Genomic DNA, 26044 nt, shown 5'->3' with positions numbered 1-26044 from the left:
GCCGTAGGTCTAATTAGTCTATTTTAAAATTGCAAAAGCCATTAAATCCTCAATCAATATTTGTTTATTAATTGAATAAGATCACGCCGGTAATTCTATTTTCTTTGCATTGCAGACATGTTATAGTCCGTGAGGAGGAATATTCCAGCGATGCCATGACAAGTAAAAAAACAAAGCTAAAGAAGAAAAAGAAGGCAAAATCGAGCCAGGAATCCGATGGTTACGAACAAATGCCGCAAAGAAAAGTTAAAGAGGAAACATACCATGTAACTATTTTACATTGGAAGTTGAAAACTAATATTTATCGTTTTAAGTACGGCCGAATGCCCTAAATTAGGCTTAATAAATTGTGAAGTTTTTAATTCTTGTAATCACCTATTACGCCGACTGTAAATTCTAACATTCAACTTCTCTTGAAGTTTTTGAGCAAAGAGCTCCAAATCCAAATAGTTCTATATAATTTTCAGTTGTGTAAAAATGCCCGCTATAAATTGTTCTTATGTAAATAAAGAAATTCATGGGAAGCTTTAATTCTAAATTATCCGTTTTGTTTGTTTAACAGCAAGAAGAAGTCGTGCACAAAACAAAAAAGCTTAAAAAGAGAAAACGGCCATCCAGCCAGGAGATGTCAGCAGAGAGCTCACCAGGGAGGCCAGCCCGGCCTGTAAAGTACGACAATAATATGACATGTTGAACATCACACTACAAGTGAAATACTCGATTTTCATCAATTTCTAACGTTTGGCTTTATGGTTGAATTACCAAGCACTTAAAACTTAAAGAAAGTTATTTCTTTATAATAACAAAAAATGCACCAAAATTAGGCGATTTTGATTTTGAGAGGCACCTACTTTAAAATGTAACCTGCACAGTTAGTCTGACTTGATGTAACGAAAAAACAGTTTGGAGATTTTTAGTTAAGACGTTTTACCAAACTTCGCTATCATTGTCAGGGCACCACATTTCTTTTTCAATTCCAGGAACCGGTCTGAATGGCTGCAGAACGACGATACGAAGAAAAAAGATCGCCAAAACTTTGGCAACGAGGGTCATCGCGCCCCCTCGCCCCCACGCAGGGTCCCTCAATCCCCGCCCCGCCGGGCCCCACAATCCCCGCCTCGCCGAGCCCCCCAATCGCCCCCTCGAAGGCCCCCACAATCGCCCCCTCGCAGGGTCCAGGTCTCCCCACCTCGCAGAGAATCCCTGATTCACCGAAAACGGGAGAGTCCAGAAAGAAGAAGCTCATCTCATAGCGAAAGGTAGGCCATCTTAAATGCTGTTGTTGTATTTTTGGAGCATCACGCATATTCTCTGTTGGACAGAGTTGTTTTTATTGTAAGCAAAAATTATTTGATTTGTTCTTCACGTTTCTGTAGTTCCCTATTAGATTGTCATCATAGAGGTTTATTTTTTGTTAAACTTTTGCGCTTGAAAGCTGTTTGGGGCCTTACACTTTGTGCGGATTGCTTTTGTTTGGACGCCCGAAATTATCTTGTTGAATTAAACACGTGTTACCAGGGGCGTTATCAGATAGTTTTCTATAATTTTTTTTTTCAGTTTGGTCATACACAAAGCCTTCTGAACTTGTGATAAAAGTCTTCTTGATATTGGTGTCTTTAAATTTTTCTCATCCAAAATGAATTTTCTCTGTACATTTTTGCGCTGGTAAACTGTTTCTTTACAAGCAATAGCTTCTTTTGTCAATTGTTTTTTTTTAAAGATATTTTTTGACTAGTTAATGAAGGCATTAACTGTTTTTTTTTTTTCTAGATATCGTTTTCTTTGCCCGACTCCACAAAATTATTCTATTTCTTGTAATTGTGAACATTTCTTGTTCCAATGGTGTTACTACCTACAAATTGGTTTATTTGACAAACGCTTAAACATTCCCCTTATTGCCCAGCCAACACCTGGACCCCTCTCCGCGCATTCTCAAGCTGTTGGCCGAGCAGGTTTTGCAAACCAAGGAGAAATACAAGCGAGGTCACTTTGAAGTGGACAAACGCCACCCAAGCGACAAGCCGCTGCAGGAAATGGACCGCAGGTTGGTGACATGTTTGCTGGAATTCCTCGCTCCACTCTGAGCCTGTGTATAGCTCAGTTGGACAGAGAGACAGATATGGCTGGAGGTCGTGAGTTCGAACCTCACTGCAGGCTAGTTGTTCTTCTAGCTTTCGGTGAACATCATCTGTTTTGTTAATATTTTCGTGCAAGCAAACCGGGCTTAAGTAAACCAAAAGGTTTGGAAGGCAGGAGAAAACTGTAATTTTCAACATATATCGCTAAGCCCGATGCCTGGCATTGTTGTGTCCGATATTTGTTTAATTCCGATTCCTTGATTTTAGTTAAAACGTACAGTCATACACCCGTTCGATCTGGTACCTAATAACGCCATTACTGCAATAAAATCAGTAAAATTGATAATATTTTGAAATCATTTAAAGTTTTAAACGTTTTGCTTTCATAAAAAAAATCACTGTATTTTACCGAAAAGGATGATTAAGAAACCTATATCAATTAGGTTTCGGAATTGCACCAATACCACCCAAGTATCCCACAAATATAGATTTAACCACTTAGCATCGGGTATCGACCCCCAAAGATCAATTATTTTCTGAGATCCTAAAGTCCTTGTATATGTTTCGTAAGCAAAGTTGCCTTCAACGTCCTAGCTTCAAATTTGCTTGCCATTTTTAGATGGAAGTACTGCAACTTTAACCCTTCCCTAAAAAAAAAGTTCCCCTCCCCCCCCAAAAAAATAACTTATACAAGCGACCCAATTCGCCCAACAGGTTTAAATGACTGTTTACAGACCGATCCGTGATCAGCCGAAGAGGTCACTTCACCCGATGGAAGACAACAGAAGATTTCGGGATGCCAACCAACCAATCATAAGCGAGAAGCACCACGGTCGCCATAGTAACGAGCCTCCCTTCTATCAAGACAAAGGCCAACCTAGGTAGAAATGGCCCCTAACTAAAAAGCTGAAGTTTTTGATTTAAAAAATAAATTGTTTGTCCGAAATCAAACAGATTATTATGACGCTTTGACGCCTTCTCCTTGGAGCAGGCTTCTCAAGTCTACTTAGCCGTAACTGTTTGTATAGTCTGTTACAAGAGCACAAATCCTATATGGTTGATTAGGGATGTCCATTACCCAAAAAGTAGGCCGTCCTATCCGATGTTAAATGACGCCATTACTATGGTTGGACGAGTCCGTATATATCAGCCCCAAACAAATATTGTTGGACAATCTCTTGGATTGATGTAACAGTGTATCCAGCAGCCAGTGCAGTAATGATAAATCAGTGATTTAGTTAAAGTCAAATTTGCGCCTGTGGGCGAACCACTACTCGACCGCTTTTATAAATTTTTGAAAACAACCCTTTTAAATTATTGCAATCGGAGTCAAATTTTTTTTTTTTTTACTTTTCTTCCGCAATTAATTGACGATTTGTTGGCAAAACTATTTCGTTGTATTTCAAAACTATTTTGTTGTATAAGTTTTTTGTCGTATTACTATTAGAATCGAAACCAGGAAAACAATACTTGTATTATTTACCTAAGGGTAAAAAAAAAATTTGGTTCAAAGTTAAAGTAAAAACTTGAAATTTAGTTTGTTAACGTTTTAGTAAAATTTGGGTCTTAGTTTTTTCAGGTTAAACTAAAAAATTAGTTCTCAAATTTTTAACGCAAAAGTAAAATTTGGATCTTATTTTCATACGTTTAGGGTAAAATTTCAACACAAACCTTTGTAATTTGACCTTCGTAATTTCTTAAAATTACACCAAACAATAAAATAAAACAAAAAATGCATCGCGCTCCCATCAACAGGTACAAAGAGAAGCTGCAGCGCGCACCATACGACGCCCGCGCTCCACCGCCACAGCAGCACGTAAGTGCCTCGCGCTACCCCGAGAAGCAACAACCGCCTCCGCCGCCTCGCAAGGTCTCAATTCCCGCAGAAACGAGAAGCCGCTCCCGGCATGACGAGAGGGGCGCATACCTCCAAGCGCCAAGGCCCGCCTCTTTGGAAAGACGGAACGAACCTCCGATTTTGCGCCGAGAGATGAAACCGGACTGGAAGCCCCCGCTCCTGGAGCGTCTTCCGCCTTCCAAGAGGTCCTCTTCTTCCGACTTTCGGGACGCGGATCGCTCACGTCCGCCACCCGGCGGTCATGATAGAGGTCGAAGGTGACAAGAATAAGTTTATGTTGAAGTTTGTTTTTTATAGGACAGGCAACTTAAGGATTGCTTTAATTTGTGACAATTTCTGATGAAATCTAAATCACAAAACGAGATAATTTTTCTTGTAAAATAACATAGTTGAAGAAAGTTTCTAAATACAATTTATGAGATGCAGAACAGGGTGTGTCTTCAGGAAGGATAAATTTTAATGATGTGTTAACTACAATTTAGAGTTTAGTTTGATAAAAATAAATTGATGTTCATTGTCTAAAATACATTTTTAGCGTTTTTTGTTTATAATAAAAAAAGTAACAATCAGTAAAATCAAAGTAAAATTGTGTAAAAGACACCGCCAAAACACACTACAAACCTGTTATTTTAATTTAACACCAACACAGCTCCGTGTCTCTTAAGCTGCCTTAAAAGAAAGTGCTAAAAACAGCGTGTGTTTTGTTCTAACTTGTGGTAAACACTGGTATCAGTATATTACCAAAAAATAAATACCCGAATTACAGGGAAAGAGAACCGCTCCCTCATCCGAAACAGTTGCCTCCAGTTCACCAGGACTTTACCCGGAGGCCTCAGCGTGTCACAACATGGGTGGATAGCAGAGACGGTGGAAAGCCAAGAAGCGATCCCAGAGATAGAAAGGTATTATGTCGGGTGTTCTTAAAACTGGGGGTCCATGAACTTCTTTAGGGGGATCCATGAAGGCACAATTCAAATCTTGGGTTTATAAGAAAAGTGGCATATTTTTTTTATTAATGAATCGGGTTTAATAAGAAAAAACACTCGGCGAATTCTACTTAAATGTTTTTAGATTTCATTTTTGGCCATCAGTATTCTTGTTTTATGACGTCATATTGAAAAAACAAGACTAGGGTGGTCCAATGCCGTACCAAATCGATATGACAATTTCAGCCGTGATTTGAGATCAAATGCAGCTATTTCTAATTTAGAGGTGAATATCACAAAAACTGTAGGTAGCTAAACCTTTTTAACTCTACAGCAAATTTTGGTCTAATAATGGAAAACTTTTAAATTACATCTAATTTGTTTTCTAAGCATAGCAACCATCAGATCGGGTCGCGATACTTTCTGTCCAAAATGTCGTGTTTTCGGAATACGTTGTAAGAATATCAAACCCGTACAGAAGTAGGTAGTATTTTGAACGTTTAAAATATCTACTTGTTAATTTTCAACATCTATCGGAATAAAACATCAAGTATCAGACATCCCTACTGACAAGTGACAATCCCTACTGACAAGTGACAATCCTTACTGGCAAGTGACAATCCCTACTGACAAGGGACAATCCCTACTCGCCAGGTGCCAGACAAGCAGTGGCAGCCTCCGCCCGACCAACCGCGTCGTCACGTGATCGAGCGCGTCACAGAGGTCCGCTACAAAGACGACAAGCGGAGTCTTTCGCGCGACAGAGGAGCAAAGTATCCCGAGGAACGGCAACCACGTCGACCTGCCTCGCCGCCGCCATCTGCTAGCTCCCCGTTCGGCGGCGGAACCTACAGGTGTGTTTTTATTTTTAAACTCGCAAACACAAACTTATTTATGGAATCTAAATCCAAAACCATTGTCAGCGTACCAATATTATTATCGATACTCCCTATTTCGCACAGTTTTTATTATCGGCATTGTAGTAAACCACCAAGCGAAAAATGCCAATAGGGAGCCGCGGTCTGATAATACTCTTTTATAGGATGCCGTAAGCTAACTTTTTGTGAACAACTCGGGTTTAAAAATATATTTAATCTTTTATATGTTATATTATGTATATATAAAAGAGGCGTATCCTTAATAGAATCCAATATCATTGGCAACAGGTTTTCGCTTGTTGGCCACTTTTTCGCTGACGTGTGTATAAACAATAACACTCGAAGTTCAAAAAACAGAAAAACAAGGATGAATCATTTTTTATTCAAAAATATATTTTGCCTATACTGGCATCGTCAGTTCTTTGATTGGAATAAATCGAATGATCCTGGTTTCATTCGGGTTTTGGACTTATATTATTGTTTATATACGCGTCTGTGGAACAGTAATCGACCAGCAGAAACCTGTTGCCAATGGTTTTGGATTCCATAAAGATATATATATATATATATATATATATATACTCTTTTTAAACCCGAGTTGTTCTCAAAAGTTTTAGCTTACGGCATCCTACTAAAGATTAACTGCTCACGACGTCCTTATTGGCATTTTTCGCGTGGTTTACTGGAATGTCGCAGCAAAAATGGGAACTGTGCGCAATAGGTGGCGTCGATACTTGGCAGGGCGTCGGAAAACGCTCTGCACACCCACGTCGACGCCCATGTTTATACAAACTGGTCAAGAACCACTGTTTTAATGGAATCCGAAATATCTCTCGTCACCCTTGAACGACACCCAAGGGTTCCGCGGATTGCGAACCACTATCACAACTTCTTGATCGATCGTTTTTTTTTCAGGTTAAAGTTGCCTCTAATTTAGGAATACAGCGTGAAATATTGGCATCAGTATTCAGTAATAGCCCTACCATGAAACCCATCACTGACTTTTCGATTTATGAAATAGATTTTTTTGAGCCTTCTAGAAATACAGCGTGAAATGTTGGCAGGCAGTAATACCGCTACCACAAAACCCATCCCTGACTTTTTCGTTTTATGAAATGAATATTTTAAGCCGTCCGCATTAACTGCGCATTTAGGATTCCAGTTAAGCCACTATTCCGAACTGTGCTTCAAGCGACCCAATAAGGCCTGCCTTATTTTACGCGTCGAACTTTTTAGATGTGCTGTTAGCCAATTCATGCTCGTCCAGTTAGCAAACTTGTTTTGAAGATTCGTGCACTCGAAATTGATTTTTGAACATAAAATATGGAGCATAATATGTTGGAGGTTGTAGTAAGACGTAAGAAGACTATCAATCAATTTTGAACATCAATGATGTAAATGAATAAAGAGATATTAGAAACGTTCAATATGATACCTACCTCTGTATGGGCTTTGATATACTTACTATATGTTATGTAAAATAGTTTTTCGAAGGTATTTTCAGTCTTTATAAATTGAAGGGTCGGTAAGCTCGATATTATTTTTGGACGTGGTGTTTGACTGAAAAAGATTGAGAACCACTGCATAAGTCGAAGGCAAACAAATTTAGAAATCAGAACGAATTTAGTTCTGGCCAGGAAGGCATAACTGCATTGCAATGCAGCTTTTACAAATATTGTTAAAAGGGGATTGTGACGATCATGGAAACTTACCAATAGGTGTAGATAGCCACAAAGTAAGTTAACCGTAGATCTTTAAACCTACTATGCGATGCACGTGGGAACAAAATCGTGACCAAAATATCAGCCCAGAGTGGTGATCTTAACATAAAAAAGAAAACGAAAATTCGTGTTATAAATAAAAGCATACGCGGTGATCTAAACTCTCGTGATACTTTCCGACACGACAGCACAACTTTGTTTGGTCAGGACACGGTTATGCATAAAACTTTCTACATTTTTTATGCATTTTGGGCGCAACACAGAGTTCGCAGGCGTTGATTTTTTTTGGAAAGTTGTTAAAAAAGGTCAACAAAGTTTAATTAAGAATAAAAAAAGTGTAGGTTTGCTTAACTCCATTTACAGCAGATATTTTCAAGAATTGAACACGCGTGGTCTACTGTGAAACTCTCCTAAAAAGATCTGTAATACATCAATAAAAACAGACCGGTTTCAGACATCAGTCAGACACTGCCTCTCCTAATTTTTTTCTCCCAAGAGTGTTTTATTTTGTAAACTTTTTCAATCTTTTTTATACGTAACCATTTGGCCAATGAAACCCAACGGATCTTTTATTTTGCACTACAGAGCTTCAAAGAGATTAAAACAGTTTGATTTAAAAACATAGAAATACTGCAGTTCGTCAAAACCGGAATCATCTGTTCCACTAAAAACTGCAAAGAAAATACAAACCACAAAGAAAATACAAAAAAGGCTTTGCATATTAAAATTGCAAATAAATAAAACTCGATGTTGTAGTTAATATAGTGAACAAAAAAAAACAACTATTTATCAATGTAAACTATGTCTAAAGCAAAATAAAAAAATAGTTAGTAAAAATAAGGGCGTGCAAAAATTAGGTTACTCGAAGAAGAATTAAAATAAAATAATATAAGATAGCAACTAAGATCCAGAATTAAGTTATAGTGGTTGCTATAACTTGTTGAATGTTTATTGTAGCTCTTAACCAAATATCTTCGTACAAATTCAGATGGGCATTAGTATCAAAATATGCTACTTCAAAGAAAGCCTACACGAGTGTTACACTATAACATTTTAACCAGAAATGGCCCATCTGGATTTCTACGAAGATATTTGTTTAAGTAAACTACGGGAGCTACAATTAATATTTAGCATATTATAACCTCCACTATAAAATAATTCTGTATTTCTTTCGCTATGTTTTCTTATTTTATTTTAATTCCTCCCTAAAATTAGTGACCTACTTTTGAACGAACTTTTAATTTATGCTACTCCTGCTTCATGCAAAGCTTACTTTCATAATAGTTGTTCCGTATCTCTATACAACTTGGAGAATTATCGGACTGTATAGTATTCTGGGTTTGTTTTCTTATATTTGTAATTTTATTTTGTAAATCTTTTTCTATTTTATTTGAGTTTGCAACTTTTAGCAGAACATATGATGCCGGTTTTGGTGAAACTGCAGTATTCTGTTGTTTTAATTGAAGTTGTTTAAGATCTTTTTTAACCTCTATGTTTTTTTGGATTCATATGGGTATCGTTTAAGTTGTGTAAAGTACGGTAAGAACTAAACTATATAAAAAAGTCACATATTGTTATGGCACCGACAACACCCTATTTGCATTCACACTTTCTCATCTCACGTTTTTGTTTAAACAAAAGTAACTAGCGATAAAAAGTAGTTCTTGCTAAGTTCACGAAGCTTGATTTTCATTTCCTTGGTTTGCACAGTCCCCAATCCGAAACGTTTGAAAAAGCTGTGATTTTTGGTTCATTATAAGCAGGCAGATTGCAGTTCACACGAAGTTTTTAAAGCTTTATTAAGATTAATGACCGTTTCCTCAAATCGACATGCCCCGAAATGGCCAGGAAGTATTTGCATCTGGCGTGCGTTACTTTACTAAAAGATATACAAGAAAGTTACCTGGTTTCTTTATTAGGGTAGTCAGGCTTATTGATGGCCTATTCTTCGTATACCTTAGCCGTTGTTTCAGTGTAAACAAACGACCTAATTGGAAGATCCCACCAGTTTCGATACTAAAAACTTATACATTATATGTATAATGCACTTTTGTTTCAGAAATATCAAGGTAAATACGATTTTAGCGGCAATTTTGTTGAAGTTAGTGTTGTGAAAATAATTCTCAATGGTTGCTCATTTTGTTTACTAAGTAATATAATGTTAGACAGCTAGCTTATTTCAGTGTATTTTTAGCAAGGTTTTCATCGTTGTCCTTTCTTTGTAGCTTGGTGATTTCGAACAAATCATTAAAAATCTAAACATTTCTCTCAGTAAACAGATTAAAAGCGTTTATTGATATCTTTGCATTTCTGTTCGTCCGTATGTTTTTTTGTAAAACAATAAAATAAATTTTAGAGCAGGGATTAAAAATGAAACCTAGCGAAAAACAGTTCCAGCTCAGAAAACAGATTTTAAGCCGTTTTAATATTGATTTCTGTTGTATTCGCCGGGTTGAATGAACAAATTTAAAAACATTTAAAGCAGGGTTTTAAAAAGTCTTACGTCCATTATAGATTAACAGCACAAATCAACGCCAAAAAACAGTCACCCATCGGCGTTTTATCTCATAACTACTGCACCAACCAACATTTAATCACTTTTTACCAGGTCTCGGCACCATACAATAGTTAAACGCGCGCAATGCTGCTGATGCATGTGCGCCTTTGTGCTTTAATGGCACTCTTCGCCGAAATGGCGATGGCCGAATGCGGTTCAAACCAGTTCAACTGCAGTCTTTCGTTCGGTCAGTGCATCCCCAAGACAAAAACCTGCAACGGGCGACCGGACTGCCCTCGTTCCGAAGACGAACTAAACTGCACGTCTTGCAAGCCTGGTACAAAGCGCTGTATTGGCGTACTCCAGTGTATATCGATGCTTAAATGGTGCGACGGTGTGCCGCAGTGCGCAGACGGCAGCGACGAGCAGCACTGTACCAGTATGTCGTGTAAACTCGGTGGCGTTATGTGCGCCGTCGGCGGCATTTGCTTGCCTCCGTCGTGGCTCTGCAACGGCATGAGCGAATGTCCTTACGGCAGTGACGAAGTCAATTGCGCCGCCTGTCTCCCGGGAGCTTTGAAATGCGGCGCCGGCGAGCGCCGCTGCTATCTCGCCAGTGATCGCTGCAACGGCAACTACTACTGCGCCGACCGCAGCGACCAGAAAAACTGCTACAAGTGCGGCGAGGGTGCGGTGCGTTGCCGCGACGGAATGTGCGTGCGCGAAAGCTACGTGTGCAACCTTACGCCCGAGTGCTTGGACGGCAGCGACGAGCTCTACTGCGGCGCTTGCCGCCAGCGGGTTTCCAACGGTCGAATCCAGTGCTCAAAGCGGCATAAGCCCTGCAACGAGCGGCCCATCCTGGTCGACAACGCTTGGGTCAGGATTACGCACTGTTCAAGCGAGGTCAATAAGAACGCGTGGCTTGCGCTTTACCCCAACACATCTTGTCGCGCTCTTACGGGAGCGTGCGCGAACCGCAGAGACCGCGTTTGCCCAACTGGCGAGTGGCTTTGCCAAACCTCCAAGCCGCCCGTCAACTTGCTACGATGCGGTAACGGAAATTCGCTTTCATCCCGGGACTTTTGCAATGGCAGGACGAATTGCAACGACGACGAGACCAAAATCGGACTCGGTTTCAAATGCGCCGGCCTCAGTCGAACTGGCGTTTGCGTCTTGCCGCAAATCAACCTCTACGACGACCAAGCCCAGTGCGCCGACAAATCGGACCTCTGCTTTGTAAACGGACGCTTCCTCTGCTTCTTATGCTTAGACGGCAAACTTGTGATTCCGCAGCGCGCGGTTTGCGACGGGGTCGTGGACTGCCCAGACCTTTCCGACGAGCGTTTGTGCGGCGACCAGGCGGTGGCACGCGCGATATTAGGCGACGCAAGGTGCCCGCGAAATGAAATGCGCTGCCGCAACGTGACCGACTGCGTAAGCATGGCCGTCACGCTTTGCAACCCTAATGTGTCTTGCGTCGGAAGAATCAACAGGAAATTTTGCGCGGCGGCGCTTAAGAAAACAACGCGCGGCTTCATGTACTGCCGCACCTACCTTGGCTCGCCGTTTTTGCGGGCGGCAAAATGCGACGGACGGCCCGAGTGCTGGGACCTGGCCGACGAGTGTCTGGACTGCCCGACCCGGCCAAAGTTCTGTGACGTACCGTGCATACGTCACGACGCCACCGGCCTCGATCTGGCTTGCACCGGCCAGGCGCCGCAATGCAACGAAACCGGACGCTGTCCGATGCGTTTTGATTGCGTCAGCGGCGTGCTGACCAGCATCGACGTCAGAAACGTCTGTGACGGCATAATCGACTGCGATGACGGATCCGACGAAAGCAGGAGCCAATGCGACAAAACGCGGTATTTCTGCCGCAACGGTAAGCCGCTGTCTGTCGACATTAGGTACGTCGAAGATGGAATTCCGCAGTGTTCGGACGGCAGCGACGAATGTCCGCCTGTGAGCAAGAGAAGCACCACATTTTCGAATCAAAAGGAAATGATCGCCAACCCGGTCTACAGGGCCTTCTATTGGTTGATGGGCATCATGGCCGTAGTCGGCAATTCGGCCGTCATCGTCATTACCATAAACGACATTTACCGCGCAAAGCGCATTGACAACTTTACGAAAAGCACCTACGTTTTTCTGCTAAGTTTGGCCTCGGCGGATCTTCTTATTGGGATTTACCTGATTTCCATCAGCGTAAGAGGTATCCAGTTTACGGGAAGATACTGTTCGTTTGACGCGCAATGGCGCACCAGTACCCCCTGTTCCGTATTAGGGGTCTTTTCCGTCGTAGGCACCATGTCTTCATCCGGCACGATGGCCGTTATGACCGCTTTCCGACTCGTGACTGTGTGTAAACCCTACCTTGCCAGAACATTCGCTCTAAAGTGGATTTACGTTTCGTGCGCATTGATTTGGCTGTTTTCGCTTTTAATTGCAACTGTTCCTTTGTTTAACTACACCACCGGATACTTTGTTTCTCACGTTTGGTTTTCAAACCGATTTTTCAAAACCGACCGGGTACTTAAGCGCAAAATAATCGATCTTGCCTACAAAATAAAACCGGATAACGTGACGTCACTCTCGTGGCATGACGTCATGCGACTCATCAACCAAACCTTTCCCAATCAACCGATGAAAGGGGTGTTCGGTTATTATGGCGAAACCAGTGTTTGTATGCCTCGTCTCTTTACGGCGTTAAACGACGCCTCTTGGCAATACTCCGTGTTTCTTATCACGCTCAACTTTTTAATGTTCGTTTTCATGTTGGTCGCCTACGTGCTCATTTACGTGCAAAGCAACAAAATGGCCTACGCCAGGAGCGGGCAGCAAAACGCAAAGTTGCAAAAGCGAATTTCGCGGTTGCTCTTTACTGACTTTTGCTGCTGGATTCCGACTTGCGTACTCGGCTACGTGGCCCTCTCCGGTGTTCCGCTGTCTAATGATGTCTACATTGTAACCGCCGGTATTTTGCTTCCCATTAACAGCGCCGTTAACCCTTTGCTCTACTCGACGCTGTTGGACCGATGCGGCGATCGTTTTAAAAAGCTTAAACATCTCGCTTCGCATGAAAGCCAGGACGGTGTTGATATCGCTATGAGCCAACTGTAAAATCAAACTGATAAATTATATTGTCGACAACTGTAACTGTATTGCGCCTGTTTATGTGATCGATTTTTTAAAAATACAATAGACGAAATATGCAATACACTATGCAGTTAAGAAGGTTTTAAAGGGACAATAGTACAAGTATAAACGTAGTGATGTTGCACCGTAAGGCTTAACATAGAAGAAAAAGCATTGGGGCCTAATGGTTTTGGGGATCTCTAAGCTCTGCTTCATCAACCACGAAATGATTGTAGGCCAGTAAAGGAAGCACTTTGAAAGGTTAAGCACCAAGAATTTAGAAGCTCAAGCTTCAAAATTAGTCCTGTAGGTGTACTGTTATCCTTTATATAAATCCGCCTGTGATAAAAATTGAAAGCAATACCCTGGCTCGGTACAATTAAGCACCAAACAAGTCAAACAAAGGTTTCTAGGGGGGCTCCAAACAATTCGTAGGTGGGGAGGCTAGATCTAAGTTAGTGTTTAAATTTTTTGCTATGATTTTAATGGTATCGTTTTCGTTTTGGTTGTACACCACTCCTACAGCGCTGTACAAACTCTGTTTTTGCCAACTTTAACATTAAAACTGCCAAAAAAAATGCGAATCTTCTGTTATCTAATTTTGTTTACTTTGTTGAGCAAGTCTCTTTGAGTGCCATTGCATGTTTTCATATCATCGAAGGTTTAACGGCCTTATTTAATTATAATTTTTCTAACTTATAGATAAACGATTAAAGTCATCCCCGTTCGATCTATTTTTTATCCATATTTTATATAATTGGATAACAGGATAGCAACAGGGGGACGAAATGTTTTGCGAAAAGCCTCCTGATTTTACATTTTAGCGCGAATTCAACCAATTAAATCCAATTTTTTTCGCACTTCGCGTGACCGACAACAAACTTCACTATTTTCAAGTTGTCTCAGTGATATTTAATTAAAAATTCCGAATTGCTTTTCGTAGGTGTGCAAGACAGTTTTATCATGCCATGAGACAAGGGTGAATAAAATCTGGAGATAGATGCTAGGGGTGGACGAAACTAAAAAAGTTTAAGAAGCACTGGTCTATTACACCAATATTTGTCAACCCTTTTTGGAACAGTATACACACTTTTACGTTTACTGAAGAACTTGTACACCCCAGCCCAAGCAATGCACTGAACTTATCAAAAATACACCCTGTTGTGCTGCAAACAGAACTATTAACCGTTATGAAGAACTAGTATCTCGCAAATAACGATTACCTAGGAAATATTTGGTTGTGATGTCACAAATAGAATATAGTATCTCACAAGCTACTTACGCCTAAATAAATGTTGTGTCATACACTCCAGTCAGTCTGGCCATAAACCTGTTTATTTAATATGATGCCTGGTCATAGTCTTATTATAATGCAGTATCTTGTACACCCCATCAATGTGGTACACCCTGGGGTTTACAATACACCCGGTTTAAAAGTTGAAAATCATTGTATTACACCACCAGGGAAGTGCGAAGGAGCGGCGACCAGCATCGAAATCGCGACCTCGGCTTGGAAGTAACGATTCGCGACAACAGTAGCAGCAGCGGTGGTGGCCGAACTGGCGGAAGTCACGACTACAAGGACCAAAGCAAGTGAGTCAATGGGCTTCTGTTTGTTGAAAGTAGGTGAACGTGCGATAACGATGCTCGTTATATGATAATATTGCGTTAAGGAGATGAGCGCCAAACTTTGCATTTTTAATCGAAATCGACGTTTTCAGATTACGTCCCATTTTATTGGCAAAAAAAACAAATTGTATTGCGATTTTATCTTCGCTTTGTGTAAAATCAATTTAGAAATCGATAAAAATAAAACAAAAAAGGTAACTGAAATGAACTTAAATTATTTCACAGCCCATTACAACCTGAAACGGTTACTCGATTTTTCTTGGCAACAAATTTTTGAACAAAAAGTAGACCGAGGACATTACAAGCACGAGCGATCCGCAAAAGAAGTAAAGTGTGACAAATACCATTAACGTGACAAATATCATTAACATAACTATTTTCAACACCGAACTAAGTTTATCTTTTTAATCGAAGTCGATATTTTCAGGTTACGTTCAATTATTTGCAACAAAACCCAAGTGAATTGCGATTTTATTCATTAGTGGTTACTTCGCTTTGTTTTAAATCTATATAGACATCTGTAAAAATAATATCCATACCTTTTCCTACTTCTACAACAAAACCAAATGCTTAACGATTTTTACATACTTCAAATGGCTTTTTAGTTGTTGTTTTTACGCGAAACTTGTGTTTATTCCACAGGTTACGAAAACCCGAAACTCTCTTTTTTCAACTTTTATAAAAAAATTGAGACTGAACGTATTGCAAGCACAGGCGATCATTAGTATAATGTGAATCCAATATTTTGAACTTTGCTATTACGTTCAGCTAAAAGAGCCGTATAGAATTTAGTGGTTGTCAACGTTTACGGGTCGCATACCACCTAGTGGATTTTACTATCGCTGCCTACCAGCTGGTTTCGCAAGATAGACTTTTACTCAAATATACCTATGTTTGTGAAAGTTGGGTGTGAAAGTTGGACTTTCACAAAGGAACTGATTGACAACCTGAGTGCCGCTGAGATGTGGTTCCTGAGGAAAATGCAGCGTATATCTTTTACGTCCCATAAAACCAATCAAGAGGTACTGATTCAGACCAATCAACAGAGATCACTGTTAAGCACTATAAAACTTAGACAACTCAAGTTTTTCGGCCATATAACCAGACACCAAAAACAAGAATTCATAATTTCGTGTGGCAAAATATGTGGAAATCGTGCACCTGGACGACAAAGAAAAATGCTTATAAATCAACTGAGGGACTTTCTGAACATCAAAGCAGAGAATATTTTTGAATTAGCAAGAAATAGTAACATATGGAGAAAACAGTGTTTCATGGCAGCCGAAGCCTGGTTCAGGCATGGCACTGAATGATGATGATGACCTATGTTTATCAAATAAAAAAAATATATTACACCTGAGGTAAATTTCATAAACCTTACATTCGGCCTGAAGCTCGCGTGACATCAAAAAGCTTTTGTAGACCACGCGTTGAACATATTGCTCTTTCACCAAAAAAAAATAAATATAGCCACGAAAAAGAGTTCTTTCTTCGTCTGCAGGAGACCGCGATCGCCACCGCCCCGAATGGTGTCGTCATACGACACGTCACGTCCGGCGCCGCGCGATCGTCTGGCGCCGGTGACGTCATTGGCGAGGAGCCAGGCTCGCAGCGTGTCCGAAACGAGGCGACCCGATCACAGGTAAGCTGGGGATTGGAATCATCATTAAGTGAAATGTCTAGTTTTTGTGCTTTGCTATTCGTTTCCTATTCCTATATGGCAGCCTTGGCAGGGGTGGCAAGATCCGGCCCGCCAATGCAAATCAACGCCACCTATTCTACAAACTAGGCACAAAGCCATTCCTGATATTTTTTGGCTTTTCAAAACTACATTTTTTGCGCTTTGCGTAAATCTTGTTTCTGTATCGAATGTGACATGTATAGTTATAGATGTTAGATCCTTTTCAACTGCAAAAACCTTAGTTTTATCCCTTATTAACAGTCGTTGCAGTTGTTGCAGTAAGATTTGTATAGTCTGTCTACACCAGGGGTTCTTAAACTGGGGTCCATGGACCCCTTGGGGGTCCGTGAACTATTTTTAGGGGGTCCATGAAGGCCAAATTGAAATATTAGTGTATATATCATTAGAAAGTAATCATTTTTTTTTTTTAAGAAAACAGTTTGATTAAAAATAAAACGGTTTTGCACTGAATGTATTTAGACTCTATTCCACGTTCACATTTTTGGACCGAAATCAGCAGATTAAGAAGTCTATTTGTACTATGACGTCAATTTATGACCTCATTTTGATTTTTTGCTAACGTGGTCCACGCGAGGCACTACACGGTTAACATTTGACGGCACGCAGAAACCTTTCTTTTTGGCTCGTTGTGCTTTGGCTCGCGACTGAATAAGGTTTTCCACCCCTGCTATATAGTATGGCGTGATCCTGTATTAACTAAAGGATACCTTTTATAAATGTTTTGTTTTGGGTGTCGCGAATCAGTTTTGGAGGTAAACAAATATTGGGGTATTTACTTTGCCGAGTGACGAACACATACTGCGCACACTGAGTTTGTTTAGCCGCATAACATTATTATTAATTAACTTTTTATTCCAAAATAAATGTCAGGAATTATAGGTATTTTACAGTTACGCAATATTTTAGGCGAAAATACCGCCGACCCATACTAATCCCGTCATCACTGCGATCAAATATTCGAAATTGATCAAATTAAGACTTGCAAACGTAATGTTAAATGGTTTTAAGCAAATTGAATTTTTAGCGTTGGGGTCTTAACTAAATACTCTGTTTTCTAAAAAAGGACTTATGGAAGTAGAAAACGTCTTGGTCGCATACCACGGCTAAGGGTCGTTAGTTAATTTGGTGTCGGAAAACCAATACCATCGTGATTTGGCATCGGGTATCGGTTCCTATGCAGTACTTTCGAAATCCCGAATCATAATATAAATATGTTTTACTTGAAAGATCGACCGATATCACTTTTCCAAACCGATTTTGCAAGTTTTTGCCGACCGATACCGATCAGGATTTTTTTTATTTACTTGACATATACTCTAAATTTGAATTAATTGCCTTTAAAATCCAAATAAAACTTTTTATTAAACTTTTATTTTGCATGTTGCTAAACAAACAAAATTTTCGTTTAAAAAATTAGAACATTTGTTTGTTTTTTAGGAAAACCAATATCATATTTTGTAATAAATAAATTATATCGGCCGAAATGTCGGCCAAATTTTACCGATACCAACATATATCGGTAGAAACGAAGCAGTTGCAACTACAAAAAATGGCCCTTGCTTAATAAACCCATCGTGTTAAAATTAGTCGTTTATATTATTTTCCTTGGTGCTATCATTTTAAAATACTAAACCTTTTTGCAACTTACCTTCTTACCTCGCCTTCCCAGGGTCGTCGGTAGAAGTAAAATGTCGGCTAAACTTTACAGACACTAATACATCAGTAGAAGAGAAGTATTGGCTGATATTATCAGTAAACCAAATATATATATATATCGAGATATCTGTACTTTAATTACCTCGTCTTCCCAGGGTCGACGGTCGACCGATGCCGCGCGCACGCCCAGACAGCCGTCAGAGGGTGACAGAGGGCAGTCACCCAGGTTCGCGTCATCAGCAGAACCTGGCGCCCCGGGTCCGACCCAAGAGCCGAGATTACCCCCCAAAACAACACCCCATGAAGACCGGCAAACCGCTACCCAGGTAAAAGGCCCTTTATTAATGTAGTTGAAAATGTTGACTGCAAAGCGTTTTTTTCTTGTACTGGTTTTGGCATCAAAAATTTAGGCTGATTTGTTTGCTGAAAACGGCGGTCAGTCACGATTAGTATCCCAAAGTATATGTGTATAGATTTAGTTTTTTTGGACTAAAAATAGGACTGTGGTCTTGGTACTATTTTGTGACTTTAAAAGAAATAACCTTTATGACTTCTACATCGGACAACGTTTCCGTAATATGTTTTTGAGACATACAACTTCTTTTTATCACCAATCTGTCTTGGGTTTTTGTCCATTGCTTGACTAACAAGGGCCGCAATTGTAAATAATGCGTATTATAAACCAACTGGATGTATATTAAAAGACTAGTATTTTCAAAAGAAAAGGCGTACAAAATTTCCGAATTGCATGTGTTAGTTTTCAACCTTTAATAAAAATGCTTTTTTCTAGGCTAAGGGTATTAACGCTTTGCATTTAAATGTTTTTTTGTAATTGTGTGCCGCGAGCACGACCAAGTATGGAACAGTCGATACTCTTCCTTTCGGGTCTAAGTATTTGTTTTCCACCATTCCAAAACTTTTCTCCTCAGTCGCAACTTTCAAATTGTTTTACACCTTTAACAAAAAAGTCGATTCATTAACAATTATCCGTGTTTTTTTTAGCTACCGGTCCTTGTTATTTTTTACGCTCCTGCACAAAAATATCTTAAATCTTAAATCGAAACTTTCTCCATGTTTACTCACTTAAGTAACAGTAAAGTCTATTCATTCAACTCCCGTGTGTTTTTAAGCTACCGAACCGACTCTCCAAACCTTCAAAATCGCGGCAAGCTTCGACCAAGCGCCGCACCGGGCGCGTCCAACCGTGACCGATCACGTGGTTCGTCTACGTCACAAAGCAACAGCGGAAGGTCGCCGAGGCGAGCGCGCCGTTCGAATCCGCCCAGTGACAGGTCACGTGATAGGAGGTCGTCTCGAAGCAGACGCACAGAAAGAGGTAAAAAATGTTTTTAAGCGTGAGTCTTGGAATTCCCTCTTGATTCTTGAAGCAAAACAAAATTAGGGATGTACAATTGTGTCGGATCGCAGTATAAACACTATATCAATATTGCTGAAAAAACTATCAAAGATATACTGCAGTCGGCGACCCAACCAAATCAAACAGCGACCCTTTTGCAACCCATAGATTTAGAAACGCTGTTTTAAACCAATAGTGCATTATAACGACGCACTCATCTGACCATACTGTAGAAGCCATACGCAAAATATGTTTGTGCCTCGGTATAAGCAATTAAGCATGGAACCTGTGATATCGAATAAACAGCCGAAATCTGTCGGCTTTAGAATTTGAATGGCAATCGTGACATAGCATTCGAATAGCCTGGGGTGAGATTCGGTCTCACGTTCACAGACCAGTGGGACTTTCGTAAAGGTCGATTCCAGTTCAGATACAAACAGAATAATGTGTATACAATTTAGTTGAAAGGTATATTTTTGTAAATTTCCGTAATCTGATCAGATGCCGAGCATTCGTCCGAGCGACAGAAGAAAGAAAAGGAATCGTTGCAGGCGTCAAAGGAAGTTAAGGAAGAAACTGCTAAAGGTGAGATTAGCCTGGCCAATTAAACGCGGTCTATGGATCTCGTTTGTAACGGAAAACCACTAAATACCGTAAACTTTGTCAACGTAAAGTATTTTCAGCCAATTCTGGTAAAATCAACAGCTAAATCTGTTTTGTTTTTTGGCTGACAAGCAAAATACAAAATTGTTAGAATTTAAAAAATTATGCTTACACTATGCACGGATCTGTAATGTAGCTTAATGAATCTCAAAGCCAAAATAGTCGAGTAAAACTTCATCTTGATTCTTGTATCACATTAACTAAAGATAATACTAGTATCGAAGCATCTTTATCAAGATGGTGTCGATTTACTCGACCTTTTGGCTTTAAATTTATTAACAAGTAAACAATTATGGGTTAGAATTTAAACGTTTGATTTTCAAATTGTCTCTTTTAATCAACACAAAAAACAAACAAAAATAGAACTCCTATATTTATTATTTAATCTCTTTTTACACCGATCAGTCTCATCGACACGTTAGCGCAAAATGACCGATCACGTTTTGACGCACGTTTTTTATGACGTCATTGTTTGCAGAAGCTGCTGACGTGCTGGATGTGGACTGGAAGGAACTGGCGACCGAAGGCGGCCAGTCGGACAAGGCCGAGGACAAAGCGGAGCCCAGTTCGGTTTTGCAACGATTTACTCCCGGTCAGTTGTGAAATATTTAATGTTTTTTCTTTTTTTAACAATTTTTTGTCATTGGCTCAACTTAGATATTTCAATTTGTTTATCGACAAACAGCTTAGGTTTTTAGTTTAAATGGCTTTTACACTAACAGCCAAAATTATTTATAATTTCCAAGGTCGGGGTTTTTGTTTTGTTAAAAGCTACCAAATTAAATTTAAATAAATAAATATATTGCGTGTTTTCCATTGGCATCTACTCCTGATGTTTAAGAACATCACCTATCACTATTCGGAACACTGTAAAAAGAAAAAATAAATAGCCAATATTTTAGTTTATGTAACATAAGAATTCCATAAGAATAAATTAAAAAAACTATTTATTAGGTTCCATTGGGTACATGCACTTTTAGTTTTGCCTGATAGGTGAAAATTTAGATACTAAGAAACGCATTTGAGTCCCTAAACTGTCGGTTGTTACTTACAAAAAAAAATGTGATTCGAAAGAGTTGTGTCATAGTGAAACAAATCTATTTTGGAGCATAATGGTTGGAGGTTGTAGTAAGACGTAATAAGAATATCAAAGCTTTTTATGAATAAAGAGTTATTCGAAACGTTCAAAATGATACCTACTTCTGTATGGGCTTTTATATTCTTATTAAATCTATTTTAACGAGGCTTTTCTTCGCACCTCTACTATACAGGCAACGTTCTACTGCGAATGGGAGTTTCCACCAATCTTCTGCCCGACGATGTACTTAGCAAAGTGGTCGAAACTTGCCAGCAAGAAACAAATAAAGGCAAGTGCCTATGGAGATTTAGCTTGTTTTCATGGTTCTTAAATTTGGATCCGACTTATTACTTAACTTTGGATCAGAAATTGGGTAATCAGGTGGCGCTATATAAAGACAAATTATATTGATTCTCGACAAGCTTTTGCACAACCGTGCTTCATCAGGTCAAAGCGGAAACTATTTGTCTTTATATAGTGCCACCTGAAAACCCGATTTAGAATTAGACAAATACCACCATTATTTTACAAAGTTTTCGTTTCTGATTTTGCCGGATAGTTTTGTTGCTTTTCAAATTGTTGGATATCTTGTGAGGTTATCTAATTAAAAGCATATTTATCTGGTATACCATAGCCTAATTTGTTTTAATTATTTTTAAAACGAAATCTCTTGTTTATAACGGTTGTAGTAAAAAGGCAAACCGTACTTATAACATTTCACTAAAATTCTGTATTACTTTAAAAATATTCTAAAACGAACAGAAAAATTTTATTTTTTTAAACATTTAATACGAGAGAACTTTCCCATTTCCTTACAGTTTAAATCTTTATTTTCCAATTGCATACAATTTAAATCCTTTTTTTATTTACATAAAACGCAAACCCAAATCGTCTATTTTTTATGATAATAAAGTGCATGGTCGCAGACTTGGACCACGAGATTATTCTAGTTTTCTAGTTCAATAAATTAGAGCAAAATTCTAAGTGTAATATAACTTGTGAATTGCTTGTGTGCTCTAATTCTGGTTCTAGTCGAATTCGGATTTCAAATGCTAAGTTGTCCAACGGCATTTTTAGTCTCTCGGCCTAAACAAAGAATTTGAAATAAGACTCTTTGGTCGAAACGACTTGTTGTTGATTTTTACATTCTAAAAATCATAGGTGTATAAAAAATTAAAAAAACGTAAATCTAGTTCAAATTCCAATCGAATTTCGTTGATAAAATGATCTAATTAAAATCCTAATCTAATTTGGAAAACCCCAAATCATCGAACTCTAATTCTTATTTAATTTTAAAAAGGTAAAATAAATCTAGTTGTTCAAGTCTGGTAGTCGGATGTCAAAAACTTTCTCGTCTCTACTCGTCAAACATGGCCTTTCTCTGTTTAGGATCGACGCCTTTGGTTGTTGAGCAAGGCCTTGGCGCTCTCAACCGAGCTGAGTCGTTGCGTCGGTCGTCATGGCTGAGCACCTTCGAAATGACGTCACGCGCCGCGCGGTTGACGTCATTCGCCGACGCCAGCTTCCGCCAGAAGCTGCTGGGAATAAACGAGGTACTGGCAAAAACAAGTCAATTGAAAACTGGCGGCTGCCAATTGGAAAGCCCGCGAGTCGATTAATTTGAGAATTGGGTTTCAATTGCTGGAAAGAATGAGCGCTTGTGATGTTGCGTAATATGGTTTACTTTTTTTCTTTGAAAAGCGAAACTTTTTTTCATTTTCTCTCCCTTGCCTTTTTTGTCTGTAGCCGTATTTGTCTGATTCTAAGAATCTAAATCATTGAAATCCTGACAAGCTTACGCACAACCGCGCTCCATTCGGTCCAAGTAAAAATGAAAGATATTTCTACTTTTTTTTTTTTTTTTCTACTTTGAAGTACACCAAAAAGCCATTGCAGACTCCCGGAAACTGTCGATAAATAATGCAAGCAGGACAGGCTGAAAAAGCAACTTAGCCGTAATCGTTGGCCAAAAAGCAGCTTCAGAAGGGCTCGATCACATTTGTTAACACACATATGTGTGTGCAGCTTTCATTGGCCTAAAGTAGCACGGTCGTGCAAAGCTTAAGATTTTACAATTTGTCGGTAAGAGCACCACCTGACACCCCTTGCCTGTTGGTTTGACACTTTAAGCGATTTAAAGGGAACGGTAACTATTTTCAGGTCTGAACCAACAAAGTGGCTCGTAAACACACCAAATGGAAGCCAAATTTAATTAGTATTAGTTTTCACTGGTTGTGTGTTTGTCTTAACGCAGGTTTTTGTACAATGGCGACACACTTGCTCTTTTAGAAAACTTGTAGAGATGCGTAAAATTTTATTAAATTCAGATGCCACAATACAACGACCTTGTTTAAACGTTTTTAAAAGTTATTTATAAAAAATTTATTCTGCCTTGCCCAATTATATCGACGTAGCTTGTTTATTTTATAGCTTGTTTTCATGACATACAAATGTTAGCTAAATTTAAAAATCGCGTGAATATGTAAATTTAATTAAATTGCTGATTCAGCCATATCCAATAAATCAGTGATTCACAACTAGGGTGCCGCGGCACCTCTAGGGTGTCGAAAGATATTTTAAATTCTTTAGGATTCCAATTTTTGCTCCATTGGTGAGCTTATTGATACAATTTTTTGTGTGCTTTGAAAGTTCCAAAAATGAATAGTTTTTTTGAACCGTGTTTCACAGTTGATGTGCTGCTTCAATCTTGTTTATTTTAACGTTACAGTTAACCACTCCGTAGTAATACGAGCAAGGGTGTAGCAAACTATTTATAATTGATGTTGGGTGCCGCAAGCCAACACTGCGCTAAATGTAATAAGAATGTTAAAGGCCATGCAAAATTAGGTATTACTTTGTACGTTTCGAATAACTCTTTATTCATTTTCAACATAGGCTATGTTATAGGCAATGTTCAAAATAAATAAAGAGTTATTCGAAACGTACAAAATGACACTTATACTTCTGTATGGTCAGTGATATTCCTATTACGTCTTACTACAACCTCCAACCATTATACTGCATTAAATCTTCGACATTTCGCTTCAAACCTTTATTTTTCACCAGGATCTACGCTTCCCGACTCGTCCGCCACAGATCATCAACGCCCGGTCGTTCAGCGCCTCTATGAAGCACTATCTCACCAAGATGAACAAGATCCCGGTCGAGGTGCAGTAATGACGTCATCCCCTTTTTCACCTGTGACGTCTTGTGCTCCCTATCGCCGCTCACGCGCGTGTTTTTTCACAACGGAGTGTACCGTTTCGTTTAAGGCCCTGGAAAGGTGCTGGGATATCGGAATAAAACTGGAACAAAGAACTCCCGGGAACCCACGAAACGAGAGATATTTTATTGTTTTTTTTCTAACAAGACAACGTTTTTTTACCCCTAAAATACTATAGACTATACAACAACACACCCTTTTTTTTAACTCAGCATTTCGAGTCTAATTATAGTCGTATCCACTGCAGTTCAAGTTTTTGATTGCGAAAGTTTGATTTGGAAGATATATTTCGCATAAAGGCAACTCTCAACTGAACATACAAAAACAAAATCGCTTGATTACTTTTAACCACACTGGATTCAGCAAAAAAAGTTCGATTGAATGACTTGCATTGAGGACCTAAGTTTATTTTTTGTCTACAACAAAACAACAACAAGTCTAGTCATTACAACTCTGCGGAGACCATAATAAAAAATCAAACCAAAGTCATTGCCATAGCCAGCTTTTGTTAAGTGCATTCATAAATATTGAACTATTAAGATTTGTAAATTGATTCCATTGACAGCAATGTTTACATTAGACAAATTTAACTAAAAGTTAAAAATAAGAAAATCCATCGTTTACAAAAAATGTTTTGAATAAACATTTAAGATTAATGTAGCTCACGTTCCTAAGCCTGGTCATGTTGCTTAAATTAGTTAAGTCAAGTCAGGTCTTTACAGAACAGTGACTTCAGCCAATTCAGCTTCTTGGTACACAGCGAAATAAATAAATAAAACTAAAAATTTAACCCTACGGCGGTAGACGTATCCTCAAGCTTGGAAAGTTTAAGAAAACTATAAATAAAACATATTTATCCTGTTGGGAATCCAAAGTTAGAAACTTAATACCATAACGATTTACAAGCAAGTTTTTCGATAAGTTCTCTCGTGGAACAGGCATTGCGACTGCTAATCAGAAAAGGCCATCGAGGCCTATTTAGGAGAAAAAACAGGGCAATTTGGCGGACTGACAATGCATTTTTCTTAGTTCTTTCCTTTTTCATTCGCAGCACGAATGTGTGCGGGCCGTTTCCCAATCAGGCGATGAGCTATTCTTGCGTCCCGCGCGTAGCTGCTTACGCACACTATGTAAAAAGACGGGCGTCAAGTCTAGCTGCGATTAACGGGTTTGACGACGCCCCGAAGGCAGTTTGGGAGCGGCGTTCGCAGCGCACGTTTAGGGCCGTGACGTTGCTCTTGGCATTTTCCTTGGCGACTGACGATCGCTTGCTTACATGTTTAACAACTGTGCGTCACGATTGTGCAACACGCCGTTTAAACAAAACGACGGGCTTGATTTCGAGATTAGCGAAGGCCTAACCTTTACTGACATAAAAGTAAAAAACGCTAGTATTTGCACTTTAGGAGTAAATTGGCCAAAGAAACGAACTTTTGTTCAATCTATGAAGTAAACAACTCTTACACAAATAGAGCTATAACTACAAAGTATGGAAACAAGATGGCACTTTTAAACGGCATGTTGCATTTTAACGTTGACAAACACGGATGTGAAAATGCTGGTCAACAATGTTATACAATGTTTATTTTCTCAGTAACACCTGATTTTACAGATTTTGAATCATATGGTATCAACAATTG

The 26044-nt window shown here is 39.3% G+C and overlaps 1 protein-coding gene across 1 annotated transcript; it reads left to right on the top strand.

Moving 5' to 3' along the window:
* Positions 1–154: 154 nt before the first annotated feature.
* On the top strand, positions 155–24780 carry LOC146145502 (uncharacterized). The gene is made up of 17 exons (XM_083389961.1): positions 155–266; positions 563–669; positions 981–1259; positions 1904–2044; positions 2813–2959; positions 3834–4193; positions 4703–4838; positions 5517–5716; positions 14561–14689; positions 16227–16367; positions 18239–18409; positions 19214–19419; positions 19942–20025; positions 20582–20695; positions 21375–21470; positions 22571–22734; positions 24248–24780. Exons 1-17 carry the CDS (start codon positions 156–158, stop codon positions 24356–24358), a joined length of 2697 nt encoding a protein of 898 aa, XP_083246087.1. The 5' UTR covers position 155; the 3' UTR covers positions 24359–24780.
* Positions 24781–26044: the final 1264 nt, after the last annotated feature.

The sequence above is a fragment of the Ascidiella aspersa genome, chromosome 5 (genome assembly GCF_963924565.1).
Source record: "Ascidiella aspersa chromosome 5, kaAscAspe10.2, whole genome shotgun sequence".
In the NCBI taxonomy this organism is placed as follows: domain Eukaryota; kingdom Metazoa; phylum Chordata; class Ascidiacea; order Phlebobranchia; family Ascidiidae; genus Ascidiella; species Ascidiella aspersa.
Note: the sequence above shows the minus strand (reverse complement) of the source record. Positions and strands in the feature narration are given on the sequence as shown.